At 42.7% G+C, this 21,431-nt stretch overlaps 2 protein-coding genes across 2 annotated transcripts; one reads left to right on the top strand and one right to left on the bottom strand.

The window, feature by feature from the left end:
- Nucleotides 1-209: 209 nt before the first annotated feature.
- Nucleotides 210-2,117, bottom strand: LOC140606335 (C-C motif chemokine 4). The gene is made up of 3 exons (XM_072779561.1): nucleotides 1,790-2,117; nucleotides 1,170-1,284; nucleotides 210-603 (listed from the first exon to the last, which is right to left on the bottom strand). Exons 1-3 carry the CDS (start codon nucleotides 1,863-1,865, stop codon nucleotides 516-518), a joined length of 279 nt encoding a protein of 92 aa, XP_072635662.1. The 5' UTR covers nucleotides 1,866-2,117; the 3' UTR covers nucleotides 210-515.
- Nucleotides 2,118-12,825: 10,708 nt separating this feature from the next.
- On the top strand, nucleotides 12,826-14,796 carry LOC140607466 (C-C motif chemokine 3). Its single transcript, XM_072782190.1, has 3 exons — nucleotides 12,826-13,019; nucleotides 13,736-13,850; nucleotides 14,280-14,796. The coding sequence occupies exons 1-3, from the start codon at nucleotides 12,944-12,946 to the stop codon at nucleotides 14,368-14,370; spliced, it is 282 nt and encodes a 93-aa protein (XP_072638291.1). The 5' UTR covers nucleotides 12,826-12,943; the 3' UTR covers nucleotides 14,371-14,796.
- The last annotated feature ends 6,635 nt before the right edge of the window (nucleotides 14,797-21,431 follow it).

Genomic DNA, 21,431 nt, shown 5'->3' with positions numbered 1-21,431 from the left:
CCCGATGTGGGACTCGATCCTGGGTCTCCAGAACTACACCCTGGGCCGAAGGTGACGCTAAACCACTGAGCCACCCGGGCTGCCCCATATTAGCCCATATTAAGTACTCAGTAATTGCTTGTCCTTATTGTGTTTGGAAACTGTAGTTTGTCCCAGTCATAATATGAGGCAATTCCCTTCACCTCAAGTCAAATTAAAATGCAAAGAAATTGTCTATAATTTTTTAGAAATTTTATTTTGAAAACATATGGAATCAGTTGCATTATTCATATATCTACAATAGCAGAGAAACAATGATGGTAGACTATCCCCATGGGGGACAAGTAAGTGTCCTTTGGCAAAACAAATAATAGAAATAAGTTCAAATACAATAACACAACACATAATACGATTAAATTAAGAAAAGGAACAGTCTACTGAGAAGAGTCATGAGTGTGGAGAAGGTGCGTCTCATGAGAAGCATTGGGCTCAGGTGACCTTCCCTGGAGACCTCCTGCACCTTGACCTGGAGCAGCTCAGTTCAGTTCCAGATCATCCATGTATTCCTGGACCCAGGGCTCGCTGGGATTAGCACAGACTTGTCTGCCCCTTCTGGTTTGGAATCTGTGGAACAAGGAATAGACAGATTAGAATCCCATGGGACCTTGCCTGTGGTAGGTATCTTCCTCTGCTTGACCATGGTATATGTTGGATAGCTCTAATAGATGGGAAAACTTCCTGGGGTGGTGCTAAAACTGGACTCCTTGCAACTTCTACTCTGGATTTAGCTCCACCTCTTGGGTTGCTCAGATTAGGAACAAATGAGTTTTGCAATCAAAATGAATACATCACCCTACTCAGTCTCTATTGCCCCTAGCAATGACTTTTCTGCATGTTTTTCTAAGCACAGTTTCTAAGCACATCTCCTGTCATCTTTTTTAGTTTCCCTGGTTTCCTGGCCTCTGGCTAAATTCCTCCCCCAAAAGTCCCCTTGCCTTCCCTTGGCCCCCACCCAACCTCCTCCAGACTCAACAGGTAATTTCATGGCTTGATCCTCACTGATTTCTGGAAGGGCTTCAGCCCTGAGACCTGTCTCCCTACTGTTTGCTTCCATCTTCTGCCAGTAGGCCCCATTTTCTAATCCTGCCCTCACCCCTGCCTCCTAGAACAGACCCAGGGTTGATACTCACACCACAGCTGGCTGGGAGCAGAGGCTGCTGGTCTCAAAGTAATCTGCCACAAAGTTGCGAGGAATCTTCCGCAGGGTGTAAGAGAAGCAGCAGGCAGTAGGAGGATCTGAACCCACTGGAAAGAAAGGCAGGGGTGAGATAGAAGCTCTATGACTTGTTAATTTTGGTTTCTAATCAATAGATATTCAGTGGCCATCTCTGTAGGACTACTGGATCCCAAAATATGGTCTTTTTTTTCCAATCCCACTCACCCTAAGTAGGAGTATTATTCTGAATAGAAGATCATAAGAGAAAGTCACAAAAGAATTTTGGAAGATTGGAACTGGACTGAGTCTCAGGGCTTGTGTCTAACTCCCTTCATTTTATAGATGGGGAAACCAAGGCACAGAAAGAGGCAGGAACTTGCTTAAATGAGTCTACTGGTTGCTATTTCTTAAGAAAATAGGAACTTGACTCCTACTGAATGTCTATTAGATTCTACATTTAACAGCAGGCTATTTGGAAATCTTCCCATCTCCCTTTTGTCCCTAGATGCCACCGTTAGATCAGACCCAGCTAGAAAAGCCAGCACTATCTACACCATGACTCTAGAAGTAGCAGCTGGAAGAGTGGCCACTTACTTGGTGCTGAGAGCGCCGGGGAGCAGAAGGCAGCCACTAGCACAAGGAGAGAAAGGACGGTCACACAGAGCTTCATGGTCTCGGCAGAGGAGAGGCTTTTCAGGAGCTGAGACTGAAGAACAGTGAAGCTTCAGAGCCCAACTGTGTTCTGTGCTGAAACTGACTTGGGAACTCCTCTTTATAGGAACTCTGAGGCCTCAAACAGATATGGAGGCACAGGAGGGCAAATGGAATTTCCAAGGTAGAGATGATGTCATGGTGCCAATAAGGAAACTGAAGCTAGCTGACAGAGAGCAGCCCTTCACAGCTTCTCTTCCCCAGGGCGATGTCATCACGGGAGGAAAGGGGGGTAGTGGAGAAGAAGTGGGCTGCGTCATAGAGGGAAGTGGTACACCAAAGACAGTGATCAAGACTATAGAGAGGAAGGATGAAATCTTCACATCTGCCAAAAGAGGCTTGTAGATGAGAAGCGTACTGTTCTCAGTGGTTGGCACCTCCAGAAACTTGAGGCTTCATGTTTTTCCAAAGCTGCTGCAAGCCTGGCCTTAAGAAGGAAGGGGTAGCCAGGAATCCATGTCCCATTCTTGGGCCTTCTTCTACTGAGCTGAGTGACCTTAGTGCCCTGTACATTTCCTTAGGTGTAAAGAGAGAGTCCAGCATTGAATGTGCAGAAAGACCCAGCAGGGCACCTGAGGAACATCTATAACTTCTACTTATTGGAGATTTACTAAGGACCAGGCACTGGGCAAGCTTCCACATACACATGACATCTAACCCTACCATACCCATGAGCAGGACTATGATTATTCCCTTGGGGCAATGAGGACCACACAGGAGAATTCATTATCTCCAGGACACGTGGTTGGTTAAGGGGCAGTGCCAAGATTTGAACTAAGAGTCATCTGATTCTAAAATCCATTTTCTTTCTACCTGGTTGCCTCAGTACAAATATAGAATATGACCACAAAGAGAGAAAATGTTGACCACTAGGGCCTATGCCACACACAAAGACCCATCTTATTAGGGCTGAAATCAGGAAAGGAGTTTGGGTCAGTCTGTTCTAGAACAAGAAGGGAACAGAAAAGAAATAAAGAAGTTGGTATGTTTACTTGGACTGATAATAGAAAAAGAGAAAAAGGAAGAATCAAGTTTGGAAGACTCAAATAAAAAATGTTCCTCTAGTGTAAAATTGGGATTGGATATACCTAGCAATGGGCTTAACCATGTTATGGATAAAATGTGTAGTATAAGCACGTGGGTGTTCCCCAGCCATCCATAGGGTATTCCTTACATTCATGGAAAGCCCTACCTGGTTGGGCACTGCTGTTGACCTAGAATAAAGTCAACCAGGAATACAGTAGTGCGTGGGGTGGGACACGTGGGGGCAATTAGAGTGGTTGGTCAAGATCTCTATCCACCATTAGCTCATCCACACTGACCCATTTTCTCACCCCCAGCCTCACGTGGCTATCTGCCTCTGCCTTGAGAAAGAAGAGTGAAGAGGGAAAGGAGAGAGCCAGGCCTCCTGGGTGCTGTAGAAATGTGGGCTAGGAGAGATGAGAGGAGCATTTTGGAGTGCTTCAGGCTACAAATAAAGTTCAATGTCATCCTACCTTATCACTCCCCCCACCCATATTCCACCTACACACACAAACTGTACTTCTCTCCTCTCTCCTGTCCTTACCCTTTTCTTTGTGTAAGTCTTGCTCCAAATGTTCCAATATTTACCAAGACCTCCATCCCCAGCTCTAAGTTTCTGTGATCCCTGTATCACCTATGCTAGTATCTCTCATGGCCTCTCCTGGTTGATGGAGTTTCATGTTCATGCATTAAGCACCTTGCTTTAAGGGAGGAAGGATGTGTCTTATGTTCCCCTCAATCTATAGACTTTGTTTTCATGGCATTTCCATCCAACTCAGTTGAGTAGTCATCTGCTGTTTGTCAGGGCAGACAAAACTGAGTGAAACCCCAAATATACCCTCAAAGAGTTCTTAGGCTAGTGATGGTATTGACAGTGACAGAAATAACAATGCCATGAGATGGAATAAAGTAAGTATCACATCAGAGGTAGAAACAAAATGTCAGAGAAGGCCATTCCTTGACTGTCAATGAATGGTTCCCAGTCAAATCTAAACCCCACCATGCACTAAGAAGGAGCACTTGACATGGAGTCCTCTGTCTAAATGAGTGGGGTGTGCTGATCTTCAACCTGTGGAGGGATTATGAAGGTGTCTGCTCTGGAACAATAGGAGAATGATGATATATAAAAATGGATAATTAATCTGCATTGAGCCACACAATGAGTTTGACTGTTGACTTTGGCTTCTTAGCCTTGGTTTGATCTTTGGTTCATAGAGATAAAATGTTTTGTTTGTGAAGGTCTCACCAATAATGCTGTGTTCACACCAGTGAAATTCCACACCAAAAGTACCAAGGCTTCTGTCAACATGTTAAGCTGAATCAATGGCCTCTGAGATTCATACATTGAAGCTATTTCTAAGTGATAGTCAATAGAGAATAAGAACAAATCCCTCCCAAATACACTACAAAAAAAGTGCTCATTGTCTTTAGATAACCCTCCCTGACCCCTCTTCCAACTAAACTCTGAATCTCTCTCCATGCTCCTAGAGGAAGCCTCCAGAGCTCCCTCCATCTTATCACCTATAACATATCTATTTGTTTGTCTCCCTCACTAAAAAGGAGCACCTTGATACAGAAACCATGTCATGCTTATCTCTGTGAAAACAGTAGGTGTTCAATAAACATTTGCTTAATATATGCCCAGAGGTTTTAATGGGAGGGGTTGTGACAGATAACATGGACTCAGGATATGAATTCCATTTAGTTAAATGAAGTAAGAATAAACTGATTATTTTGAAAAATTCTATCCAAAGTGTGACTCCCCAGCTTTAATGGGATAATTTTCTTCCTTCTTCTGCCCTCAACCCATAGACCCAGTAGTTTTATCATCAAGGATACTATTCTAGACTCAATTCTTTCCAGCTTAAGGTTGTGAGAAGTGGTAGCAAGAGTCAACCATGGTCCCAGGAGCTCCATACACATTCTGTGGTCATCTCCTCACTCTTGAGCAGGAAAGCCCTTCACTTCCCCTTACTCGTGGTAACATTAAGGTTTCCCCTTCTATACCCTTGACTGGCACTGTGCTCATTATTCCATTTTGGTCACTTTCACATCTGTTTTCTCCTCATTTTTGTTCTCCCAGACTCCCCAGGCTGCAAACAGGACCACTAGCCACAGCAGTAATATGAACATTCAAAGGTCCTAGTACTTCTGATTTCCCCCAGCATATCCACCTCCATGGTTTTATTTGATCTCTATATGTTTTGGCATTGTACAGATTAGGAATACAAATTCAGAGAAGTTCAAAGACTTATTAATCAAGGTCACACAGGATGTATGTCAAGACTCAAGTCTTCCAAGTCCTGGTTCAGAGATAACCAGACTTCCTCTACAGGTATGACCTCTGATATTGCAAATACAGGAAGTCTCAGAAGATACCAAACTCTCCAAAGAGATTACAAAACTTCTGAGGAGCAGGAAACAGAAGTGGTCAAATCCTGACATTTTGTGCCCTCCTAGAAGGAAAGTGCAGAGGTGCATGAGCATTGGGGAGACCATTGAGTGTCAGGGCCAAGAGTGCTAGCCACTAGCATGTGTAATGCCCAAAACTAGAGAATTTCTTGTGAGCAAGTGTTGAGACTGGAAAGCCAAAATGAGCTGGATGGTCACTTTGCCAGCATAATAAACCAATTAGGATAAATTATTTGGTCTTGCCAATGTTATAACCAAGTCACTTGGGGGAAATGAGAGCAGAAACTGGATTGTAGATTGAAGAAACAAGTACAAAATTGTCCAAAGCACGGGGTTCAGGATGGAGTCCATAGGACATGTTGCTAATTGAAGCAGTTCATCAGAGACAATCACACTCCACCCCTCAAGCCAGCAGCCTCATTCTTCTTAAAGAGGAAATGAGTCTTCTTCACCCACCACTGCCTGCTCTTTGCTGTCAAGGATGGAGGTCAGTGAATTTACAGTTGTTAAATTCCTGAGAGAAGGTTAAAGGCTCATCAGTGTTTGGAAAACTTCCAGTATTCTTTAGGAAGCATCACTCTTCCTTCAAACAGTGCTTTTATTCCTTCCTTCCTTCCTTCCTTCCTTCCTTCCTTCCTTTCTCTTTCTTTCTTTCTTTCTTTCTTTCTTTCTTCTTTCTTTTCTTTCTTCCTTCCTTCCTTCCTTCCTTCTTTCTTTTTCTTTCCTTCTTTCTTTCTTTCTTTCTTTCTTTCTTTCTTTCTTTCTTTCTTTCTTTCTTTCTTTCTTTCTTTCTTTCTTTCTTTCTTTCTTTCTTTCTTTCTTTCTTTCTTTCTTCCTCATGCAAGACACAGTCAGAAAGCCAGAGACATAGGCAGAGGGAGAAGCAGGCTCCTCATGGGGAGCCTGATACAGGACTTGATCCCAGAACCCCAGGACCTGACCTGAAGGCACATACTCAACCACTGAGCCACCCAGGTGCCCCTTTATATCTGTTTCAAGCTCTTTCCAGTTTGGTCACAGAGAATATCCAACAAGAGAGAAAAATAATTCAATAAAACTTTACTGAGGGTCTACTATATTCTGGGCACTATTTCAAGCATTGGGGATGTTTTGGAAGGTGGTGGTGAAATGTCAAAAAAGATAATGCCTGAGTTTTGTTTTGTTTTGTTTTGTTTTCATAGAAAATATACATAGTCACTGTACAAAAATTAGAAAATATAGGAAAGCATAAATAAGAAAATAAAAATGACTCAACATTCTGTACATGTTTTTATATTTTACTATTGTCACTTACTACTCTTTCTTGAACTAGTATATTAGTATATCTTATTTTTGTTACTTTATATTCTTCTATGTCATTAAAAACACTAAAGTTATTCAAAATTGGCATGTGTGATATTTCATTCTGTGAATATACCAAAATTTTATTTTTAAATGTATAATTAACCATTCTGTTACTTAGGTCAGCCCATTCAGGTTGTTCTAACTTTTCTCTATTATAAATTTAGCTGAGATCTGAAGAAAGATTAGCCAGACAAAGAGTATAGGGCCAGGGTTAACTAGGCAAAGAACAAGAGACCTGTGCTTTTTAAATTTTTTTTTTTAAGATTTTATTTATTTATGAGAGACACAGAAAGAGAAAGAGAGGCAGAGACACAGGTAGAGGAGGAAGCAGGCTCCTTACAGGAAGCAGATGTGGGACTCCATCCCAGGTCTCCAGGATCAGGCCCTGGACTGAAGGCGGCGCTAAACTGCTGAGCCACCCAGGCTGCCCGAGACCTGTGCTTTTTTTAATACATAAAATAGATTGGTATATTTCAGTAAAAATGATAATAGTAACTAACACTAACATAGTGCTTACAGGAAAAAGCTATTCACAGCCTTTCATAGATGCTAATGTATTTTACCCTCCTAGGAGTCCTCTGAGGTACGTACTATTATCCCCTTTCACACACAAGGAAACTGAAACACAGAGAGGTAAGTAGCCTACAGAAGAATACACAGCTAACACATGTTAGATTTGGAAATGACGCCAAGGAAGTCTGGTTCCAAAGCATAAGTAAATCATAAAAGGGAAATGGGCTTATTATAAATTTATGTTAGAAGCTTACAAACCAGAGTTGTTATTGCGATATAGAATGTCTCTCAGTTTTGCATTCTGCATGTCTTTGAACAGTGGAGTCCATGGATTTCTCTTTTCCTTAGAAAAGTAAGGGAATTAATTAAATAATGACTTTCCTTATTTGTTCTAAATGTTAATCTCCACTGCTGTCATGGGACATACCCATGCTTCTAGGGTTTCACTCCGCCCTGTGATCTCCCAGGATGAGCTGACACCTTATTCATAGAAAGCAGAAGAGAGGCCTGCACTTTTAAAGAATTACATGTCGTTCAGAGGGCTGACTAAATTTCCAGGAAGTCTGAAGGTGGCAAGAGACCGACCAAAGAGGGAGGCAGGGGTCAGTTCACAGAGGGGAAGCTTCCATTCCATGCTGGAAACCATGCAGAGTATTTGAAACATTTTCAACAGACAGAGATAGACAGTGATTTGAACTTTAGCAAAATCACTTCGGGTGCCATGTGATGGGACAGATCAAAGAGAGGCAAAACTAGAAGGAAACACAGTTGACAGGACACTCTTACAGCTGTCATGGCAAGAAATGATGAGGGTTGGACCCCAGGCAGTGGCAGTAGGAACAGTGAGAAGGAGATCTACTTCATTTCAAATATGCAATAGATGCAGATGAGGGGGAGGGAGGAGTCAGGGTGATTCCCAGGTTTCTAGCATGGAAGCGTCATAGGTGAGGATGGTTTTTACTGAGTCAAGAACATAGAAGGGGGAGCAGGGGCACAAGGATGAATCTAATCCAATACCAAGAGGTATGCCCTGATCTATTGCACATACAAATGGCCAGAGGAGAATGACATGAAGAACTCAAAGATTGCAAAGGGCCAGGCTGCAGAAAGAAGGGGCTGCATCAACGAGACATTGTGTCTCTAGAATGCTATAAAGGGGCCTCCAGGACATAGTTTCCGCCTACCTGAAAGGTAGGGCCACACCTGAAAAAAGGGAGCCAAGGCTGGGTCAAATAAGTTATCATTGCCAGCCAGCCCATCATTTCCCTTGAGCTGGAACTGATGCCCAAGGAAGCGGAGCCACAGAGCTGGAAACTGGAGGAAAACCAATCCAGCAGGTCCAGGGCATGGGAAGCAGTGAGGATGTGAGCAGAGCAGGACAGCCAGTGATGTTGCAGAACATGAATTGTTCTGCCCAAATACCTTGTACTCATGGCTAGGATACTCTGGTGGACAGGGGTGGGACCTCAAAGAGGCTAGAATGAGCCAGGGAAGCTAGGACACAATGTAAGCCCCCTCCAAACTGCAAGATCCACCATGCTGACTGCTAGCTACTTTCTGTCATCACTAAGAGATTTTGGGTGCTCTACTACCAAAGATAAAGACTTCGACATCAGGACCTTTCTGATTTTTTCCTTCCTGTTAGTCTTTCAACTCCACATTGGGACTTTGGGCATAACACACACTGTTAGTCAAATTAGCACTGTATTCATTCATTCACCAAATACGTATTAAGCTCTACTATATGTCAGGCATTGTGGTTATCACTGGAGATAACCTGCCAATTAACAGACAGTGAAACATAAAACTGACCAATATCATCTGTGTGATCCCGGGAAAGTCACCTGAGAACACCAATTTACCACCTGGGAAATTTCTCCTTTCTTTCTTTCTTTCTTTCTTTCTTTCTTTCTTTCTTTCTTTCTTTCTTTCTTTCTTTCTTTTTCTTTCTTTCTTTTTCTTTCTTTCTTTCTTTCTTTCTTTCTTTCTTTCTTTCTTTCTTTCTTTCTTTCTTTCTTTCTTTCTTTCTTTCTTTCTTCCTTAACAAGATTTCAGGGATCCCTGGGTGGCTCAGCTGTTGAGCTTCTGCCTTCAACTCAGAGTGATCCCGGAGTCCTGGAATCGAGTCCCACATTAGGCTCTTCACGTGGAGCCTGCTTCTCCCTCTGCCTGTGTCTCTGCTTCTCTCTCTCTCTTTCTGTCATGAATAAATAAATAAAATCTTAAAAAAATAAAAATAGAAAAGATTTCATTTATTTATTTGTGAGAGACACACAGAGAGAGGCAGAGATACAGGCAGAGGGAGAAGCGGAACTCGATCCCGGGACTCCAAGATTACAACCTGAGCCAAAGGCAGACACTCAACCATTGAGCCACCTAGGTGCCCCCGTCTAAGAAATTTCTAAGGCCCACCCAACCAACAAAGCCACCTGAAGATCCCCTTATATTAGTCATTCAACATATACATATTAAGACATACTTTGCACACAAGTATATTATTTTCCAATCCAATAAAAGCACATACAACAAAGGGCTATTTTCTAATTTGAGGGTTGATATGGAGAGGCTTACAAATATATAAACACTAAGATAAAATTTTATATTCAGTAAAGCACCTTTATTAAAAAGAACAAAAATATAAGGAATAGCTATAATGGCAGACAATTCATCCTGTTATAATCATCACAGGCTAGCATTTGGTTTAAATTAACCAACAAGCCATGATATGAACTTGGTTTAAAATTAACAGGACATGGTCTAAATTTCTGGAGAGAAAAATTGCATAAGTAACTAATTACAATGCAGTGTGGCAGGTTCTGTAATTATAGAAGAGGATATAATAAGGTCCATTATTAGCCAAGGGGTTGATTCAGCAGTTTCCAGTTCCTTTTTCTGGCCCTCCCAACTCATAGCATCCAACTCTCAGAAACTGAATCACAAATGTGAAGGGGGTTCCCCAAGAAGTGAACTGAGGGAGTGCAGTTCAGGGTGTCAGCTGAGAGCTAGGGCAAAGGGGGCCGGCTGAGGAGGAGGCACGGTCTGTGATCTAGAGTTTCCACTGAAACTAGTGATAGACTCCTTTTATGGAATTGACAGGAACAAAGGAAGACACTTGGATGCTGAAGCCCCAGGGTAACCTGCCATTGTCCTTGATCCTGCCTTTGCCTCTCTCAGAACCAGCATTAGCAATCCTAGGAATGGGATGAGAAGAGAGCCCATGCGTTTTAAGAGCAGGAACCCTACAGACCCAGGAAGGGCAGGATTCCTAAGATATGATCTCACTTTGCTTATATCTTATTTCCACCACTGTGCTAGCCCCTTTTGAGGGGACTTCAAAGATCTCCTGGTTTGACCCCCAATTTAGCTTCCTCATCCCTGTTTGTCCCACCACTATGCAGCTACACTGACCTACTCACTCCTCCCTCTGAACTGGCAAGTCCACACCTTTGACTACGCTGGCTTGACCTCTCCTGCCAACCCCACCCTCCATTTATATGAGTTTGAAACCTGTGTACCTTTTAACACGCAAGCAAGCAAAGCTCCATCTCGTCTGTGAAGCCTTCCCCAAATTCTCTTGAAGGAGGTCATTTCTCCCTCCTAGGAATCTTAGCACTTTCTGCTAAGTGCTGTGGTTACCTGTTTATATGCTCTACCCATTCCTATCAGACTGAGAGTATCTAGAGTCCAAATGTGAATTTGTGAATTATGTTTATTAAACACTAATAATAAGATCATAAAAGATAGAAAAGAAAAATATGTAGATCTGGCTGAAAAGGAGAGCCTTTCACATCACTGAAATTATGAATTAAAAAGCATAAGAGAGAGGGTCACCTGGGTGGCTCAGCAGTTGAGCGTCTGCCTTCGGCTCAGGGCATGATCCTGGAGTCCTGGGATCAAGTCCCATCTCAGGCTTCCCACAAGGAGCCTGCTTCTCCCTCTGCCTGTGTCTCTGCCTCTCTCTCTCTCTCTCTCTCTCTCTGTCTCTCAGGAATAAATAAATGTTTAAAATCTTTTTTAAAAAAGAATAAGAAAACTGCTTTGAATTTGCTATTATTTATGTAAGTATCACACAGGTTCCTTAAAATAGTTCAGAGAAATGGAAATCAAGACTTCATTTTAGCAAACACCATTGAACAGAAACTTTCATATATCAAAAATTTCTTTCAAATTAGACAATTGATAGCAACCTACTTTCCAAATGGTAATGTTGTGAATGTTTTAAAACAAAATGTGGGGAAATGTCTCTCTCTCTCTCTCTCTGTGTCTCTCATGAATAAATAAATAAAATCTTTAAAAATAAATAAATAAAACGTGTTCATAAATTGGTAAGCTAATCAGGAAGGTAAAACATTCTCATTTTTTTTAAAGATTTTATTTATCTATTTATGAGAGACAGAGAGAAAGAGAGACAGAGAGGCAGAGACACAGGCAGAAAGAGAAGCAGGCTCCACGCAGGGTGCCCGACCAAAGGCAGGTGCTTAACGCTGAGCCACCCAGGGATCCCAACATTCTCATTTAAAAAAAAAATTTTTTTTTAATCTAGAAAAAGGGGAAAACAAAAAAATTAATCACAAAAAAATTAATCACCTGTAGACCATAGAAACAAATATAGCTACTATTGGTTCTTTGAGACATTTATTCCCAATGCTTTTTATTTTTTCCATGCCTAGTGTTTACATATATATGTATATATATGTGTATATATATATATATATATATATAGTTACAATATTTGCCATTCATGTGTGGATGCATATATATATATATATATATAATTCTTCATCTTGTACAATTTTTCATCTTACTTTTTTTTATAACTGTTGTTATGATACATTTACACGATTTCACTTCATTCCATTTAAGGGCTTAATAATAAACAATCAGGCGTTTACTTTATAATTCCCTAATAAAGGAGAATTTAGGTTTTCTTATTTTAGAATCCTAAATGATGCTGAGTCTGATATCTTTATGTTTAACAATGCCTCTGTATTTGGGTTTGTTTCTTCAGAACTCTTTCCAAAAATGCATCTCCTAGGTTATAAGGTATAAATATTTTTTAGGCTCCTGACATGTGAACACCCACATCTAATGTGTCTTTCTGATCCTCATCTGGTGTTAATCCAGAGCTTCGAGTCACTCGGTCACTGTCTGATGACAGGATGAACAATGGAGATGTGATCTCATGCCTCCAAGTCCCCTAGTGAGGATCCCTTGGTTCAGTTCCTTGCATCTAAGGCAGGTATGTGCCATCCTCTGCATCACCACATCTACCCCATCTGTGTGGTTAGAATAGCTGAGGAAGCACAGAAGTGTCAGCTCTGTGGAAAGGACAGGGCTGGTGAGTTTGTGTATAGATCAGGTCTTATGGGAAGGGACCGGCTAAGAATAGCCTTGGGTCAACACATAGCTCTCTCCTCCTGCTCACGGGGGAAACCATTTCCTCACAAGAAACCAGAACAAGTCATGGGTCTCAGGCTGAAACTTATAACTCAGAGAAGCTATTCTTGGATATCCTGAACTCCTGTGGTACCCTGGGACCCTGAGTTGTGCAACACTCAGCGTGACAACACCACTGTGCTTAAAAATTTCCCTCCACACCCCCAGATTCCATTTCCCCTTCCACCAGGGCTGCCTATAAAGAGCAGGGGAGATCTGTTCACTCTCCAGAAGGACACAGGCAGCAGCAAGCGCCCAGGCCCACCTCTGCAGACAAGCAAGCCCTTGCTCCATCCACAGCTCAGCGTCATGAAGGTCCCCGGGGCTGCCCTCGCCGTCCTCCTCTGCACCATGTCCCTCTGCAGCCAGGTCTTCTCTGCACCATGTGAGTCTCTGTTGTTGCTGCACATGTCCCCATGCTCTGTCCCCACAGCCGGACCACATCCATTTCTGTCTCATGGCGTTGGGAGCCCCCAGGAGAAAATAGGGAGCTTCTCAGAGGGCTAGAAAACATCGTGGCCTTTCTCTTCAAGACTTTTATTTTCATCTTCATAAAGGGATCTTAGCTTTCCCAGGCCCCAGATCTGAGAGCCAGGGTGAGGTAGGGGAGTTACAGTCCCATTTTACAGATGGAAAAATAGGGACCCTAAACAAATGAGTCTGCAAGAGGCTCAATCCAAGCCTAGTGACCTCCCGGTGGGGTCATTCTTCCCCTCACTCACCCTAGACCTCCCCAGAGCACTGTCCCCTGGATGTCATAAGAGAGATGTCCAAGGTTTTTTGTTTGCAAGACAGGACTTCTTGAACCAGGCAAAATTTCCAGGGGCGAGATGAGACAAGAGCAGTCTGCTTAGATGTTTGGATCACATCAAGAAAGACAGCCCATGACAAAAAGTCAAGGAGAAAGAAGACACAGACAGAAACCAGGACAGAGACAGGCATATTTCTAGGCAAAGATGCCCAGTGCCCTCCAGTGATCCTGTCCCCCAGCCTGCACTCCGAGCGAAGTTTTCCTCCAAGTCTTTCTCACCTTCTCAGGGATCCAATCTCATTTTTCCTTCCAAACTGTGACTCAGGCTCCTTCTCTCTCTTCCTCCACAGTTGGTGCTGACACCCCAATAGCCTGCTGCTTCTCCTACGTCTCCAAGCAGATTCCACGCAAGTTCATAGTCGACTGCTTTGAGACCAGCAGCCAATGCTCCAAGCCCGGTATTATGTAAGTGCCAGTCTTCCTGCCCAGCTCTGGGGAGGCAGGGAGGGTCTACAATGGGAGCAGCACCCAAGGGCAAAGACTGGCCTGGGGTGCCATCCTGGAATGGCACAGCCCTCTGGGGCCTATGAGGTATGTAGGACCCCAGTCTCTGAGGTGTGACCTGACCTGCCAGGGGCTTGCAAAGTCAGAGAGGGTTGATCCAGCCCAGAAGGAAGAGAGAAATAAAGGAGTTGACAGCAGGGTCCCCTGGATGCACCCCCACCACCCCAAGTCAGTGAGAGCTGCTCTCTAGACTGAGGTGGGCAGAGAGTCTCTGAGAAAGTAGGTATGCCCCCAGCTGACCAGGACAGAGAGTGGGGCGAGGGGCCACAGTGGACTCAGCATCCTCTTGCTGGATTCCTTGGTATATAATCCTTCCACTTCTCTCCATAGCTTCGAAACCAGAAAAGGCCGCCAGGCCTGTGCCAACCCCAGTGAGGCCTGGGTCCAGGAATATGTGGCCGATCTGAAGCTGAAAGCCTGAGTGGCCTGGAAGCTTGGAGAACCCAGTGACCTCAGTGGGCTGACTGGGGAGCAGAAGTCCGAGCCTTGGAAACACCCCTCTAACCTCCACAGCTACCTCTCCTGTGGGTTGGTTGTTGCCAAACAGCCACACTCAGGGACTCTTTCTAACTTAAATTTCAACTTATTTATACTATTTAATTTTTGTTATTTATTTTCAATGTCATACTGGGACCATTTGCTCCGAGAGACCCCAAGATACCTTCTTCACTGTCCTCCCCTGGTCCCTTCATTTGCACTGTGGATTGGTGTCAATTGAGTGACTGTCCTGGTTTATTCTAGGCAGAAGTGGCATGCAAGCCACCAGACTGACATGTGTATTAAGATGTTTCTGTTCAATGCTGTGTTCAGCCTAGAGAAATAATAAAGGTAGTCCTTTGAAAACTGGTATTGAGTTTGGTTTTGTCTGCAAAGTCAGAATCGCTGGTCAGAAGGAATAATAGGCAAAAAATAGGCAGGTGTGAAAAGGAGGGAATTGGGAAAGATAAAAGAGTAGCTAGCCCAGAGATACTCTGCTTTATAATGGAGCCACTTTTCTGGATCATTGAAATTATCAATATTTCATAAATCAAATCATAATATACATGCTTCAGGAAAGTTTACTATGGATATTAGTAAGAAGAGTGTCATTTATTTATTTATAATAAATAATAGTAAATAATAATAAATAGATTTATTTATAATAAATCAAGCTTTCTTAATAACAATTACTAACATATTGAGACCTACTTCAGGCTGCGTGTTTTTTAAGTAGGGTCCATTTGATCTTCACAATGAAACAGTACAGTTTAAATACTTATTAATATCCTCATGTGATTCAAGAGTAAACTTCAGCCAGGCTCAGAGAGGGTAAGTAACTTGGTTGAGAGCACACAGCAAGTAAATGGTACAACTGAGTTCTAAAACTAGACTTTGATGTAACTACAGACCCTTAAACACTAGCAAAGTTATGTCCCCAAATATCATCCACTTGTCCTCAAATCACACGCCATGATTGGTTAGGACACTCATATCAGAATCTTTAGGTGTGGGCCTGGGAATTGATAGTTCTACAACCTCATCAGGTGTTCAACATGCATGTTTAACAGCTGAGGACCACGGCAATAGTCAGTATGATTCACTGCTTTTTTCCAAATGCAGTGTATATCTGCATACAGTTACAGGGATAGCATACATTATTTCTGTAGATTCCATGCCCTACAGAGTAAATGGCTAATGTTAGAGGAGGAAAAGACAACCAGCCCATATGTGGGGCTATAGATTTATACTATATGCCAGTTTCTAAGTTCACTGTGAAAGCTGAGCTATTTAATAGATGGGTTATTCAGTCATAGTTATAACTATAAGAAATGTATACTGAGCCAGATCCCCTTCCGCAGAAGGGAAATTCAAAAGGCTGTGCCAAAACCAAGCATGTGTTAATTCTGTGAGCCATGATTTTTCATTTTGTTTAGAATAATCTAATTTTTGATCCAAAACTGGTTTAGAATTACAGTGATCAAATTCTTTAGAGTACAATTAAATGCTACTATGAAGCAAACATTAAAATGCTCGTAGTATTTGATCTAGCTGCCATTTGCCAGGATTCCATTTCTAGGAATGTATTTTGTAGCAACACTACTAAGAACAGGAATACGTAGGCAGAAGAATATTCTTTGCAGCACAGTTTGCAAATAGCAAACTAATGGAAACAACCATCAGCAGAGGATTAAGTCGATAGAGGATTGAGATGCCGGTCAATGGAAACCTCTGCAATCAGTAAAAAGAGTAACACACATCCATATCTATGGAAAGTATGCGTCATGTTAGGTGCAAAAAGTGTCTGTGTTTACATGAAGTATAGGCATATATACTCTACATGCATGCTACAGAACTGTATGTTAGAATAATATTACTCCTGTTTCATTCTTTAAAGCCGTATACACATGTATATTTACAAGAGCAAATATTTGGAAATATATATGTCAAGTAGCTAACTGTGGTTTCTTAGAGGAAAAGAAGACTATTATTTAATTTTGTCATGGACACTTCTCCTTTTTATTTTCTGCACTTCTCTTTTGTTTCTTTTTCAATGAGGATGCATTGCTTACTTTGCCTCTCTCATTTGACCCTACCCACTGATGGGTGATGATACTCCATCCATTGGAATAACTTTCTGGTGACTCTGAACTGGCACATAAGACAGAGCTCATCGTTGCCAGTCATAACAGCTTGAATGCCATCATGGCTTTTATATAATGAGGGCAATGTGACAAGTCATTTCCCTGGGACTTTCATATCACACACACACACACACACACACACACACACACACACACAACTCCTCTCAGGCAACATTTTACAGTCCCCTTCTATTACAAGTCGCCCCATTCCCTTAACACCATTACCAGCCACAGCCATGGTAAGAGTGTAGATACTATCAGGAGAATGGGAGGAACAGCCCTTGTCTCCAAAGAAGCAGAGAAACTGTCACTTTTCTCTATTGGTGTCCAGAGTCTTGAGACAAACAAAATCTGCTTATTTACACTGAGTGATTTCTCAAGGTCCAGTGACCCAAACCCAAATAAGAAGCTTAACCATGTCCAACTTTCCCTAAACACAAACATTGTGAACAGCATAAATAGTACAAGGACCCCTGTGCTGGAAAGTGGAGAACAGGAATAGCATTGCTAATTAGCATATGGTGCATCGCAGAGCAGTAAGATGTGACTGAGCTCCTTGGTCAGCCTCTCTGGTTGGCCGCCCTAGGGAAGGTCCTCCCTGGATTTGTCTGAGATATGCACTGGGGAGGAACCCTTCACTGGGGGCAGCCTTCTCCTGTCTGCATGAGCTAGGGGCTTGGCCTTTGCTTTGGGCATTGAGCAATCAACAGCCATTTCTGGCTGGTCTTGTGGTTTCTTTGGCAAGGTAACACCCTTCTAACGATTGGAGGTTTTGAATCTCTCTGCTTCTGATCAATTCCATGGATTGTCTAAGAGCAGAGCAGAGAGTTTGTCCAGTCATACATTTTGCATGTTAACTTGGGGGTGAGAATGTGAGCTTCCTAGCACAGGCTTCAGTCCTGAGTCCCACCCCTATACCTCTGACTCCCAGCTTGTTGGGGACAGACCTCTGCCTCCACATCGCCCCTGCAGAGGTGGGGCAACGTAGGGAAGTGACGAATATCTGATACCTCGCCCCAAACCCTGGCCTCCCTGCACCTTCACACAAAGCTGACTGTCCTCGTTAAGTGAGGGAGATAAAAATTTCATAAGAGAAGGTGGGGAGGGGGTTGAGGGGTGCAGTTAGACCCCAGATTTCTCTCCTGTGAAGTTTCTTACCTCCCTGCCTCTGCTTGCACTAACTTTAGCTTTAAGTAGAAACTCCAGATGACTGGCTCTCAGTTGGCAGGTTGAAAAAGCCTTTCATAACAAAGTTGAATTGTTCTCCTTTTCTGATTTCAGATAAGGCCATATCAAAATTGTCTAAACTCTTTCCTAAAGTAGCTCACTGATGGATGCAAGAAGTAGCTATTATATTCCGATACTTAAGATGCTTTCCTATCAAACTCCTCACTGTTGCAGACTTAGTATTTGGCACACAGTCTTAGCACCAAGAGACGATAGGGCTCAGTTCAACCAGTAGCAATACCACGTAGGGGTGGTTCTCAAAAGGTGGTGCTCAGAAAACAGCATGAATATCACCTGGGAACATATTAAAAATACAAGTCCTAAGCAGCCCCTTCTCCTCCCTTTAGAGGGTGGAGCCCAGCAATCTATTTTCACAAGGCATTTTCACAATGCACACAAAATTTAAATGCCACTTCCATTTAATGAGATCCTTGGCAAATATCCTCCTACTTGTTCAGTTCAGTCGATCCCACACTTCAGTTAGGGGCTGTGACTGTTAAAAGACTCTCAATCTCTGCACAGACATAGGTCTCTGCATTTCTCAGGATGCCGATAGTTTGAAGGGAGTAAGCGAGCAAACTAATCTAATTCAAAGAGGCTTGAATAAATGAGCTTTGTGACCCCAAGACTAAAGGGCACTGGCTCCAGGCAAGGCTGCATGTGGCAGCCCTACGGTATCCCTCAGGTCCTATTTTCTTCCCTGACCTCCCATCCATGTCGGATCCCAGGATGGCTGCTTGTACCTCCCAGCATTACATGAATCCTTGCTCATTGTCTGTGTTCCCATTGAAGAAAATCACTAGGTTCTTTCCCATTTGACCCATCCTTAAGTCAGAAACCCAATTTGTAATCAATCACTGTGGCTCTAGGGTTGTGTTCCATTGATTTGTTTAAGCCAATCAACGCATTCCTGGATCTGTGAAGTGCATGAGTGTCACATAATCTTAAAGTCTGAGAATTAGGCTTAAGTGTGGCTTCCCAGAGGAAATGTAGGTTTCTGGTATCAGGAGGGATGCTGGTCAGCAAAAACACATGTTCACTGTAATATGTCCTTTTCCAGTGGACTTTTTTCCTATTATCTAAAAGGCACTAACTCTTTGTAGGTGATAAATGCTTCATCTCCTTTGGTCTCTCGGTTAGAAACCGTTAGTCTTCCATCTTCTTGAATGACTTTATTTGTAAAAGCATGCTGACTTGTGTACTTCCTGTTGCCTTGTAATTGGCTATTGCTCAAATCTGAGGCTAAAGAGACATTAAGCTCTTCACGATGCCAAAACAACCACCAAAAACTAAGGCTCTATGTCCACTCTAGGACATACTAAGTGGGGTAGAACTGGCCCTACCACAGGCACCACCAACCCTGCTTCATAGAAACAGAAGCCTGAGGACAGGGAAATGAGCAAACTCCCTGAAAAATGAGCTAACATTACTGAGCTTGCCTGTAGTGAGGAAGAGAAGAGAGTACTTTAATATTAGATGGACAAAAGCACAGATGACGGGAGATACCTCATACTTACTCCTTTCTTCTATTCTCCTTCCTTTCTGGGAACAGCAATTGCAAAAAATATCACATGGAGTTGACCACATCCCCACATACCGAGTGGGTCCTGATTAAAATAAGGCAACTTACATTTTGTTTTGTTTTGTTTTAACTTATCATAACATAAGCATTTCCCATGACATTGCATGGTTTGTAAAGCCTCCCTAACAACAAATCAAGTGAAGATACCATGACTTTTCTTATTATTTCCATACTGTAGGTGATTTAAATTGGGTCCAAATTTAAATTGCTATCAATATGGTGGAGACCAAATGTTCTTTTTTTTTCCGCTGAAGTTAATTTTTAAAAAAATTTTTATTGGAGTTCAATTTGCCAACATATAGCATAACACCCAGTGCTCATCCCGCCAAGTGCCCCCCTCAGTGCCCATCATCCAGTCACCCCAACCCCCCCTCACCTCCCCTTCCACTATCCCTTGTTCATTTCCCAGAGTCAGGTGTCTCTCATGTTTTGTCATCCTCACTGATATTTCCACTCATTTTCTCTCCTTTCCCTTTATTCCCTTTCACTAATTTTTATATTCCCCAAATGAAAGTGACCATATAATGTTTGTCCTTTTCCGATTGACTTATTTCACTCAGCATAATACCCTCCAGTTCCATCCACGTCAAAGCAAATGGTGGGTATTTGTCATCTCTAATGGCTGAGTAATATTCCATTGTATACATAGACCACATCTTCTTTATCCATTCATCTTTCGATGGACACCGAGGCTCCTTCCACAGTTTGGCTATTGTGGACATTGCTGCTATAAACATCGGGGTGCAGGTGTCCCGGCGTTTCACTGCTTCTGTATTTTTGGGGTAAATCCCCAGCAGTGCAATTGCTGGGTCGTAGGGCAGATCTATTTTTAACTTTTTAAGGAGCCTCCACACAGTTTTCCAGAGTGGCTGTACCAGTTCACATTGCCACCAACAGTGCAAGAGGGTTCCCCTTTCTCCACATCCTCTCCAACATTTGTTGTTTCCTGCCTTGTTAATTTTCACCATTCTCACTGGTGTGAGGTGGTAACTCATTGTGGTTTTGAGAGACCAAATGTTCTAATGTATAAATATTCTTTCCATATTTGAATTCATCTACATAGGAAGGATCGTCTACATAGGATAATTCATTCTGAGCCATAGATTATCAAGGTCAAAGGCAAAGGTCATTTTAAGGTTCTTTATGTGCCTCAATGCCCATGTCCAACATGTCCTTATGCTGTTTGCCTTGTACATTTTGGGCCCTTGATGAATCTCTCTAGAATGAGCAGTGTCTGAAAGACTGCCTGCATGTTCAATTGCTTCTGAAGCCCAGGCTTTGCTAATACAGCTCTTTCTGCCCGGGTGTGCTGGTCAATATTCATGGCATTGTTGCATGTCACGCCTATCAGTAAGAACAGCTATGGAATCACACAGAAGTTTCTGCCTTGCTGGGGGAAACTATGACTACAGAGCTCTAATGAAAAGGACCCAGCTAAATGTGGTCCTGGGATGACACCAACATCTCACCTCCTCTTACTGTGGAAACCACTTCCCCATAAACAGCCCTTGTCAATTGAACACTTGAACCCTTCTTGCAAATACCCTGAGCCTTGTGGTTACCCAAGACCCCTCTTGTATGTACAAGGCAACAAGACAACACTGTGCTTAAAAACTTCCTCTCTCATCACCCTAAGTTTCCATCTCCCCAAGGTCCAGAGCTTACATGTTGAAAGAATAAGGGACCCCAAAAGAAAGTTGAGTCTCATTCTGGCCCACCCTCTTGGGCCTCCACTATCCTCCTCACCACGGCCCTCTGTTCTGAGGCTACCTTTCAGGAGTCTCCTGCCATTTCCTATTGTTGTCCATTCTCTGCTGGGGTCAGACCACAACGCCAAAGTCCTATGATACCCAAGTGAAATAGAGAGCTTCACAAGAGGTTTTCAAAATGCCATGTATTATCTGTTCAGATGGCTATTCTTTCCAAAGGAGTTATAGCATTCTAGTCTATGTATCTGGAGGGCATGATGGGGACTTGTCTTATTTTGAGAAGGGTAAAACTGAATAGGTGTTCAACAAGAGGCAGAATCCAGTTTCAATGGCTTCCCAGGGA

The sequence above is a fragment of the Canis lupus genome, chromosome 16 (assembly GCF_048164855.1).
Source record: "Canis lupus baileyi chromosome 16, mCanLup2.hap1, whole genome shotgun sequence".
NCBI classification, from domain to species: Eukaryota; Metazoa; Chordata; class Mammalia; order Carnivora; family Canidae; genus Canis; species Canis lupus.
The sequence above is the reverse complement of the archived record's forward strand: the minus strand, read 5'-3'. Positions and strand labels throughout refer to the sequence as shown.